The 12,037-nt window shown below is 34.0% G+C and overlaps 1 protein-coding gene across 1 annotated transcript; it reads right to left on the reverse strand.

The window, feature by feature from the left end:
- Nucleotides 1–4,076: 4,076 nt before the first annotated feature.
- On the reverse strand, nt 4,077–6,674 carry CRR21 (Tetratricopeptide repeat (TPR)-like superfamily protein). The gene has a single exon (XM_086244674.1). It carries the CDS (start codon nt 6,656–6,658, stop codon nt 4,085–4,087), a length of 2,574 nt encoding a protein of 857 aa, XP_086100800.1. The 5' UTR covers nt 6,659–6,674; the 3' UTR covers nt 4,077–4,084.
- Nucleotides 6,675–12,037: the final 5,363 nt, after the last annotated feature.

The raw sequence follows: 12,037 nt of genomic DNA on the forward strand, positions 1-12,037 counted from the left end.
TTTTTGGCCTAGGACCCAACACCCCTTATTCTTTAACCCTCTTTTCTTATTTTCCATGTTACTCTTACTCCATTCCCTTCACGCGCCCCCATCTAAATCTGTGTTTCGCCACTCGCTACTCGCTGTACAGTCGCACTTGAAAACTGTTTAGATGTGTTATATAACTTATATGTTTCTCTCTCCATATGTTTATGGCTTTATGCTGCAATTTAATTAAAAGAGATATTTATATCATAAATGATGGACAGTTAAGAATGTTAGAAAAAAAAAAAAAAAAAATTTTTGAGGTTTATTGCCTACAATTTCTAACTTTAATAAATGTGGTTTCCTTTATCTCTTTGTTGAATTGGAATAGTGCACAGACTGCACAGTGAACAAAGTTTGACTATTGGAATTGGACCATCTTACTATGAATGAACATTAATATTTGAAAATTGAAAGTTAAAAACCCCCCACACTTCTTTTACAATTAAAAAAATTAATTTCTCATTGAGAGTCTTAATATCACCAAAAAAATCTTAATCCAACCATAGTAGGATTTTTTATAATTGATAACCAAGATAATTTGATAAAATGACATATTGCAAGTGACGGTATGGTGAGCATTTCTTTTTTGGTGACCGAAAGTATCCTGAGCCAACTTTCGTGCACCAAATTTTTTTTTAACGCACCTTCACAATAGGTCGAGGCCATAGTATCAAGATGTTTGAAAAAACAAAGAGAAAAACAATCTAATTAGGATGTTTATGTTTTATTAGAATTACCTTAACTTCTTTTTTTGTTTATGTTTTACTTGAATTAACTTAACTTAATTATATAAAAGACCGAAATTGCCCTCCAACAAATACAATAATGTCTAGGTGTAGCTAGGTTTGGTGTGAAATCGAGGCGCCTAGCTACATCGTTGGGAAAGCCACATTTTCATAGTTTGATGCACCGAATGCGGACTATGACTGGTCCGACACATATTTGACTTTTTACTCTTCACTATGGCAGTATTGCCACTGGCGATTACATTCCCCCTCTCACTAATTTGTCAGGTTTAATCTTGAATTAAGTACTAATCAAACCGAAAATGGAGTTTAGGGTTCATTTATATTCTTATAAAGTACAAGCAAAAGGGTTCATGTATATATGTAGCTAATCAATCAGTAGATACTGATAAACTATCAAACACAAGTAAGAATGTGGACCATCTATAGTAAGGTTTTTGGAGTTCCTTCTGGGCCATGACATTGACTTTGCACCTTTAATTAATCACTTTTTTTGGGTGAGGCTTTTGATGGAGATGCTTCAAAGATTATATGCTTGTGTTGTTGTGTGGAAAAATCAAATAAGATCATGGACTTTAGACATAACTCTTTGGTCTTTTCTTACTTCCAAAACTCATTCTTTTTTTTTTGGTCAAAAAAAAAAAAAAAAGACAATGAGTTTTGAAGGTTTTTAGCAAAATACTGGAGATGTGTCAATTATACAAGCCCAATTTTTCTTTCATTCTAAGCTGGGTTTCCATTGACATCAAGCCTTGAAAAAAAGTCTTGAAAATGATTTAGTGACACTGAAAAAACTTGGTCATTGACATCTTGGACAAATCAGATAAAATTATTCTGTGGTCCATGCAATATAAAAGGTGTCTGCAAGTCTGCAAGTCTGCAACCAAGCAAAGACTCTCTCCCTTCTAAACCCAGATGGACTTGGTGGTTTGAGAAAGACGTTTAGCATTGGATAATGCTCAACTGTATACTTGTAGTAGGGAATAACCTTTGAGTTATATATGTTTTCCATGTATAGTTGACCTAATTAAAGAAAATCTGTATTTTAAGAAAGCTTATTCTATGTCAATACACTACTTAAGCAACCTAATTCTTCCCAACAGTTCACCTAAAATTCCCTATTAGTTTAATGCCCTTTCATAAACTTGTAAGCAGAAAATAAGGACAGAAGAGAAGTGGGGTGATAATGTATTACTGACCAGTACCTACATGGAGTACAGCTCAATATATATATTGATTTAAAGTACAGTTTTCTTGCCTTCTAAGTTCAAATTTGAAATTTTATTTTAAAAACAAATATGTTTGTGACTTGAAAGCTTTCTAATTTGGGTAGTGAAGTTGTCCAAGCCAATGGAAGATTACAATTTACAAATAAAATAAGGTAACCTCTATAGACTTGGAACACAAACTTGTATATAGGGACAATATATATTCAAAACAATAATCATCTTCAGCATTGAATTTAATCCCAACAGTGCCTATTTGGGGTTACTTGATCAATCACCAACTGACCTCCTTTTGGTTCAAAGAGTACTCAACTCTAAATACATGTATTATTTAATGTTGTGCACATTTTAGTCACCTGGCTATAAATGAGAACCCCCAATTTAGTTAATTTATAGTTGGTTCAAGTCATATCCAAATCACCTAACCAATTAAATTTAATAGCAAATAAAGTTAGAGACAAATAAGTTGGACTTGGAACCAAGCAAAACCAATTGAAGAAGGACCTTGCAGCTATATAGTACTGTTAATACTGTCATTCTTAAAGGGCCTATATTCATCTATCAGATTTTTGCTTGTCCACATATTTTTAAGATGAAGTAAATTGTGAAACAAATTTGATATGTTAGAAACTTTGAAAAGATATATACTATACTCTCTATGGTCCAAGCTCCCACTGTCCCACATGCTTTTCCACCTTCATCGCAGAGATTGCATCCCCAGAAAAACAAATTGAATTTGGTGGTCAGGAACGTAACATGGTTTGTAGAGTCCTAGTTAGGTAACTGCTTAATTTTTAAAGAATAGTTATGTAAAAAGCACGTAGCCATACTTTTCTAGTAGTGAACAATCTGCATCACACCGCATTAACAACAACAATGGCCATTTTCACAGTCATGACTTATTGACTTGTCCATCTTCTTACAATTATTTTTTTGTAGTTCTCAGTACAAGAGAAAAAGACTTGTTGGTCTACAGGCAAAGTCCCACATGAAAGAGACCATAATCAGAACATACGATTGGTCCCAGACACTGTATGATTGTGTAGTTTTAGAATTTTTAACAATGAAATAAAACTTTAGGATCAGTACCTAAGGGTTGGTCCATGTTACAATTTGCAACCCCAGGTGCTAGCTAGATTGGTCAGTCAGTACACTTTTATTGTGAAAGAAACTTGAGACTGAGTAACTAAATAGCAAATTTTAACTATCGTTTTGAACCAGAACAAAAAAAGAAAATAAAAAATGTTACATGTAGCTAGGAATTGAGAAAAAAAAAAAAACATAAAAATTGTATATTTTTTTTTTTGTTATTCTCATGCTTTGATTTCAAATAAAGTAGTACATAATTGAAAATATTACAGGTTTTTTCATCAAAAATAACATAGCAGGTTTTTTCATCAAAAATATCGTTACCCAAAATATTACAAACAACTATCATCGAAAGATTATAGGCATAAACACCTTCAGCATCCTTGCTTTCTCAGATCCCTCCTTGTCAATTGCCATTCCAGAAATCTGAGGTTATGTAATTATCTGTACACAACAAAAAATAAATATTATCACTATGATCATCAAGACATACAATAATACCATCAAGTAGTTTACAAATTCCTCTAGCCAAAAATGCTTCAAACTACCCTATGCAACAAAATCAAGGAAATTGTACGTTCCTTAAGCAGCTCCAAATTTAGGCAAACATGTTATCCAAAGGCAAAGAAATTGGATGAGACGTACTTAATTGTCACTAACTGAATTGGGGTTTGCAGCTTCTGTTCTTTGAAATTTAGGGCAAAGTCTCATGAAGAGATTTAGAGAACCCATTTAAAGCAGCTTAAACCCAGGACCCGAATCTGTTAGTGGGGCTGACAATATTACTTGTTACATATTTCGTTTATTGGGCTCATTTGGACTAACATTTTTACTTGTCCCAAATTTGGCTCTTTGTCCAACAACAAAATATCATATTTATTTACTTTTGCTGAATTACAAACTTTTTTTTTTTGGTGATATTGAGCCTGGACAAGGGCAGAGGGCCATTAGGCCCATTACACAGCAGATAGAGACAACCGCCACAAAATCCATTAATTAATTATCATTCATGAACATGAATCTATTAGAAAAATGAGTATGAATTGAAGGAAAACAATCAGTAAAACACATTTCCATTCCCAACATAGCCAATGTCGTATAGATTTTTTCAGTTTCAGGGTGTGACTTGTCACCAGCAACAAACACATGAAGCTCTTCTCCAATTTGAATCCAGCTGCATCCAGGAATCTTTCTCAGGCCCTTCTCTTTCATTAACTGCCTCACCTTTGTTACCTCATCCCATCTTCCAGCAGCTGCATATACATTTGAAATTGCTATATAGTTTCCAGAATTATCCGGCTCTAATTTCAGTAATTCATTGGATAAATATTCCTCTAGTTCTATCTTTTTGTTTTCTCTACAAGTGGCAAGTAATGATCCCAATATCTGTGCATCGGGCTTGAAAGGCATTGCAGTAATAAGCCTAAAAGCTTCATCCAAATTCCCACTCCGAGAAAGAAGACTAACCACACAGCCATAATGCTCCATACTTGGATTCATATTGTGATTTGATACCATATCAACAAAAAGCTCCAAACCTTGATTCACTAGAATGGCATGGCTACATGCATATAAGATATTAGTAAAGGTTACTCTATCAGGTTTTATACCTTCTTCCTTTAAACGATGATATAGTGCAAGCGCTTCCACAGCTTGACCATGTAATGCATAACTGGAAATCATTACATTATAGATAGGTAACGCCTTGTCTAAAATCATATCAAACACCCTCCTTGCTTGGTCTATATTACCACATTTAGCATACATATCCACTAAAGAGGTTGCAATTGGAATTGACAAGTAGAGGCAATGCCTTATCAGATACCCATGTACGGCCCTTCCATTCTGTAATGATGCCATATTTATGCAAGCCGAGAGTACACAAACAATGCTCACAACATTGGGTTTAATTCCAGCTTCTTGCATCTGCTGGAATGTTGAAAACGCCTCATAGCCAAAACCACTCTCAGCCAGACCAGAGATCAGAGTAGTCCAAGTCACCAGGTTAGGCTGAACTCCAAGGGACTGCATCTGTAGAAACATATCTGTAGCCTCATCAACCTGGCCATTTTTCAAAAAAGATAAAATCAGGGAGTTCCATGATATCACATTTGGTGGCACACTTTCTAGCTGCATCTGATAGAACAGTTTCAACGCCTCGCCACTATGACCCAATTCTGCAAAAGCAGCCAACATTGTGTTCCACAGTACAAGATCTCTTGTTGTTGCAGAGTTGAAAACTCGTCTTGCACAATCAATTTTCTGGCATTTGGCATACATGTCTACAATGCTACTTGCAACAACCACGCCAGATTCAAGGTTGTTTCTAATACAATAGCAATGTCCTTCCTTACCCAATTTCAAACTGCATGTATCTGCAAAAGCAGACATCAAGGTTGCAAGAGTCACAGAGTCAAACCTCAAGTTTTCAAGTCTCATTAGATGGCACATATCGAGTGCTTTGTCAACCTCCCCAATTTGAACATACCCAGATATGAGCAAATTCCATGTGACCCCATCTTTCTCAAGCATCCTACTAAAAACCAATTCAGCATCCTCGAGCAAACCAACCTTGGAATAAAAGTTTAATGCAGAACTGCCCAAAATGGTGTTCAGTTCTAATCCACAAAGAACTGCTATTGCATGCCCTTGCTTACCTTCTTCTAATGCACCTAAATTAGCTGTAGCAGAAAGAAAGCTCGATATAGTAACTTGAGTGGGTTTAACACCTTCCTCCCTCATATCATAAAATACCTCAATAGCTTCCTCATTGAATCCATTCTGTACGTAGCCCACCATCATTGAATTCCAAGCGACCACATTCCTTTCAACAATACCATCAAACACCTTTCTTGCATCCTCTAAAACCCCACATTTTCCATACATATCCACAAGACTACTAGCAACAAAGACACACCCACTAAAACCCAACTTCACCACACACCCATGAACTTCTTTCCCAACCCCAATCCACTTCAGAGCACCACAAGCCTTTAATGCATTCGGAACGATAAAATTATCAGGTAACAACCCATTTTCTAGCATTTCCCAATAACCCAACAAAGCCTCTTCAAAGAAACCCATTCTACAATTCAATCCAATAATTGCAGCCCAAGAAAACACGTTCTTTAATCTTATTCTTTTGAACAAAAGCTGTGAAGCCTTCGAAACATCGCACTTTGCATAAAAAATCACCAACTTAGTTTCAATATACTCATTTCTTGCAAAGATTTCACCATTCTTGATAATACGAGCGTGAATTTGCTTACCCGTATGAAGAGCTCGCTCGTAGACACACCCCTGAAGGAGCTCACCGTAGATTTCAGGCCCAATTTGTAGTCTTTTAAGTTCCATTTCGATGAGTAAGTCCACAGCCTCTTGAATTTGGCCTTGCTTGCATAGAGAGGACACGTGGTTGAAGTCAGATTTGTATAAAATTTGATGGTTTTTTCCATTTTCTTGAAGTTTTGTGAAATGGGTCTGTGATAATTTGTAGGATTCTATGGGTATGGAGTGTTTAGACAGAGAGAATTGTGGGTTTGGAATGGAGGTGTAAGGTAAAGAAGCCATGCATGAAGCAGAGAAAGCAAGAACAAGATATGGTGGGTCGTTACTCGTTAATGCCACACAGCGGGAAGGGCATTCTCGTCAACCCAAAATATTCTATAACGTTAGTGATTAAATAGTTCACTTGAGCCGTCAGAATTCTGGCCCAATATGCTCACGGGCTACACGCACAAAACTCGGTCCAAAAAGAAAAAGAATAGAATACTTGTTATAATGAAATGGGACTCGATCCACAAGTATGTCTTTACAAATAAATACATTATGATCTGAAGTTTACGAGTATGTATCAATGGATATCATACCACATATTTTAACTTGTCATGATGCATGTGGTCTTTTTTAGAAAATAAAAAAAAAAATTATTTGATAGCTAGAATACTTTGTGTTGAATCTTAATTAGGACAAGCTAGAATAGGTCAACAACATCTTATATATATTTAAGATATGTTCAAAAATTCGTGTCTTCATTGACACTCTAAATGTGGCTTTTTAATTTGATGGATCATAAATTGATATCTTTTGGTAAGAGGCCGACCAAAGTGATTCTAATTCCATACTCCACTCTCTCGTGCTTATTCAGATGCCATATTCACTCAATTGTTAATATTAATGGTCGAGACTCAAACTTCTTAAAGTGCAAGTACAGAGGCATTTTTCCAGCAGAACAAAGAAGAAGAAGAATTAATGACAAATAAAAGAAAAAAGAGCTAGTGATATGCATAATTGGGTTTTATCTTGTGCAACTTATGGTATTGCATAAACCTTGTAATTCCCTTGTTTAAATATATATACCAATTGTTTAGATTAGGCAAAAGGATTTGGCATTCAACTAGTTTTGAATCTTATGAAGAATACCTCTGAGAGTTCCGAAGTTCATGATGACTTTGAATTCCGGATGTCTGTCATTTTGTAAAATGAGAACATCTTATTCTTAAGCGTACAATTCAATAATCACAATTATTTATATTTTAAGTCATTCTTTAAAAAAATTTCCTGCAAATAAAAAAAAATGCTAAAACCAAACTTATATTGCTTAGCCATTTGATCAACATGACATCATTTTAATTTTATTTGATATAAAAAATATATAGTTCTAATTATTAAATTGTTTTGTTGGGTGGTCTTCAGAGAGGATACTCTTAATTTTTAAAATAAAGATATTCTTACTTGAAGCTCCATCGTTGTATAATATATATACATTAGTTATCTGATAAAAGAACGTTACTCTTTTATGTATATATATTAATTTGTCTGCAAATACCGACACCTTAGTCTGCAAATACTGACACCGGCCTTATCCCTCTATATTAATTTTTTTTAGTCAAAATAAAATTCTGTTCTTGGAGTTGTACACTTGTACGTACGTACTCTCATCATCATTTTAAAGGATCAAGAACAATAAAAAAATTCATGACCCTATCAACAAATTAACTAGAACAACTTTTGGTTAAGATAAGCATGCATGAAGTATCCAAATAATTCAAAGATCTCAACGTACAGCTAGCAATCACAATATTCATTCATAATTTATGAAATTCGGATGCCATTTAAAGCGAGAGGAATATCTATCCTATATGAGTGAAATGGAGAATTTAGTAGACCAATTCGTTTATAATCAACAAGATTTTTAGTTCATGATTCTTATTGACAAACCTTATAGCCCGTAAATGTTGCTTTCATTGGCCTTTCCGCAAAGTTAATCAAGAATATTTCATATAATGCTACCTAAAGCTCATTCTTCTTTTACATTTTAGGTCTCCAATTTGAAACAACTTGAAGCAACTTTGAATTTTTATATTTCTCATATAAAATCAGTTCTTGAAAGTAGATTTGGATCGATTAGTGGATAGAAAAGAATAGAATCTAAACATTTTCATAATATTCTTGTTCAAGACACTTTATTATTGGTCATACTGGGACTCCCATATATTCTCGAATTTTTTGCATATACTAAATTATGTGGACTTCAACTATTTTATATAATTAATAATTTTTTTTTTTATGTATATCTTAATTGACATATAAAGATATAGGCACAAGATGAGTATCATAGGATAATTTTTCCTTTTTTTAGGTGGTTCATTCAAGGAGTTAATTTTTCTGAAGGCAAAGAAATATATATATATCAATATATCAATGATCCAAACATGTGATACTTCTTAAAATTAGTTGTTAATTTAGTAATATTTCCAGTAAACGTTGAAGCTAGATGTCACTGTTCGAATCCCTATTCTCCTACATAAAAAATATAAAAATTAGTCTTTTAGCCCTTAAATAAAATAGACAGACATATAAACGATAAATTATTTTATATAATCGATATATTGTCACGTGGTATAACCAACTTATGTGTTATAATATGAGTTGATGTTATTAATACTATATTTCACAAATATAAACATGCCTTCCAACAATAACCTTACATGTTGAGTTAGTTACATTACAAGACATGAGAAAAGTTTATTGTTAGAGGGAAATTGGTGCCAAAAAATAGTGGTCCTTACTTACTGGGCTTTTCATAAAAAAAAAGTAGGTGTCCATAGGCTTGTGAAAAAAATACAAGATAGGCTATTTTGGGGGTCACACTTTTGGCCCATGTGAAACCCCATCGGAAACTTCGATATTGTGTAAAAGCATGAAAAAGAAGAAAGAATTAGTCCAATGTATATGTCAAGTTGTCAACATTAATTTTTTTTTCTTTTTAGAGAAATGGGAGATTGAATTTGGGTGCCGGGGATAATTCTATAATCCTTTCAACCGGACTACCTCACCAACTGCATGTTAACTTTAATTACAGTACTATGCATGTTGTGTAATCTATGTTATGCTACATATCATGAAAAAATAGAATTTAATTAAAAGGATGGAGGGTGCTTAATTAGCGATATGTATTAATCTAAACAATTTAAGGTAAATACAATTCTTGGGGGGAGGTCGTGCAAAGTTCTAAATTAAGATGGCCCTAATTAAGAGTAAGAATTTATGACTCGCTTGTTACACTAAATTGAATTGCACTAAATTGAGTTAGAAACCTGCACAAGTCCCCTATATATAGTATCCTTCCAACTACGTACATAGGATAATTCGAATTGTATTTGACTGAATTATACTAAAGTTATGAATAAAGAATTTTAATGTACAAGTTGTTATGTTACATATAGTAATAGAGGAATGCTATCACTATAACTCCAAGGTGTTGGAGGTTAGGAGTTGGTTTATTGGTGTAGCTATAAACCCAAGTACTCAAGTGCAAGTCTTCCGTTCGACTATTGGAGTCAGGTAGTAAGGGAGGTAAAATCCCTTGTGAATCGATCCTCTAGGTCTGGCGTGAATTGTTTGCATTTAACTGGTTCAAGGGCTTAGTCTGATGCGCGAAAGCTGGTTCAGGATACCCTCGGTTAAAAAAAAAAAAAAAAATGCTATCACTTTCTCCAATTTACCTTCTCCACTAACATTCTTCTTTATTATTTATTTTTATTTCGCAATGTATTTTTAATAATTTGATTCACCGTTTGTTTATTTGATAACGATTATATGATCAAACGATTTATAATTTAGTTAATTTTTTTACAGAGATAATATTTAAATAATTATCTAAAAAATAAATGATTTTGATCATTAAAACACATTATAGAATGAGAATATTAAAGAAAAAAATTGGTAGAGAATGTGTATAGCATTTCCTGTATTAATAATATTTATGATAATATATATAATATATCTCGTGAATTGGGAAAGAAAAAGGAAATGGATGGGAATATTCCTTTATTTTTGCGCCAGACAAAAGGGATATTCAGAAGTACGATATGGGGGAATATAGCGACACGTGTCACGAGGAGAATCTCTTTTCATTGCTTTCCTTTCCTTTGTAAAAAACAAAAACAAAAACAAAGAAATTAAGAAGGAGGGAGAGAGAATCTGCAGAAAAGGTGTGGGTTGGAGCCTTGTACTAGAAGACTGGTTTTAGAAAGAGACCAACCATCATTATTGCACCCTCTCTCTTTCTCACTCCTAGGCTCCTAGCTCGTCCTCTCTATCTGTAACAGATAAAGAAAGAGAATTCGATGCAATGCAATCTCTCTCTCTCTCTCTCTCTCTCTCTCTCTCTCTCTCTCTCTCTCTCTCTCTCTCCCCCATGTAGCTTGATCATTTTCAGTAGAAAAGGTATTCCTATTAACTGCTAGCATCTTTGCCTGCAAATAATGGGCCTTGAATTGGATTGATCGACCATTTCGATCTTTGATTGTTTAGTTGCAACTTGCATGCAGCCATCACCCAAGCCATGCATGCATGCAGGCAGCAAATTAGGTAATACCTAGATAGTAATTGAAGAAAGGGCATGCCTAGATTATATACAAGTGATATCCAAATTAAAGTATTGCGAGATCGAGAGACTATGGACGATCAATGAAACTTTATCTCTAAGAGCCACTAATTAAGCACAAGTCACCTTATAACGATCAAATAACTCAAGTTTTTACTGTTTATTGCATTCTGGTTGAGACTGTTATTGGATGCCATGTATGTTTTTCTTTACAATGCATTCTTCTTGAGAGTGAAGTGGTGTGATCTCTCCCTAGCTTTTTCATTGTTACTTAAAAGTTAAAATTCTTTAGCACAAAAAGATAAAGTTAAAATTCACCTTTCATGAGCTGTAATATTCCATTAATTATCATCATTTTTGAGTGATCGTGAAAAATCCTCAATCATATTTTTCCAATTGAGAGCTCATTTTGATCGATTAAAATTCACCTTTCATGTATTGTATGTATGTGTTGTCCATATGCTTGATGTCAAAATCTACAAGCCAGCTATCGAAGTGGGTATATTTGTTATCTACAAGTACAACCTATTTGAGTCCTCTTCATATATTCACATATATATACGTTCAATTCATCATTTAATTGTAAGCGGAATCCGGATTAATTGTTAAGGAGGTTCAGAACCCCATAAAAATTCCCCAAAAAAATGCATAGAGAATCTTCTTACCTTCTTACCCACTTCATTAAAGTGAATAGCAGAAGAAGATTCCCGTCTTTATTATTCTTTTGGAGGGTGGTAATGGGTTTTCAAAGCCCTTTAAGCTTTAAGCTTTGTGCATGGCCTCCTGGTTTTGTTCCCTTAATTTAGAGTCGTAGAATTAAAACGAATGAAGATATTCCTTTCCTCAGAGACATATATTAAATATTATATTCTTTTTAACATGAATATATGAATGTTTTATCTTTTTATTAGATATTCCCTTCTCAGCTAGCTAGCTCTGAATGCACTCAATTTCACAACCATTATGCAACTTTTGAAACCAAAAAGAAAGTGTTGCATGCACCATGCTGCATGGAATATTAGTAAATCTCGATACTAATCCCACTTGAATATGTCCTC

Source organism: Dryas octopetala, chromosome 5 (genome assembly GCF_963921425.1).
Source record: "Dryas octopetala chromosome 5, drDryOcto1.1, whole genome shotgun sequence".
Classification (NCBI taxonomy): Eukaryota; Viridiplantae; Streptophyta; class Magnoliopsida; order Rosales; family Rosaceae; genus Dryas; species Dryas octopetala.

What these genes read in the sequence shown, in the direction of transcription:
- CRR21 (XM_086244674.1), bottom strand. Translation starts at nt 6,658, where the DNA reads ATGGCTTCTTTACCTTACACCTCCATTCCAAACCCACAATTCTCTCTG.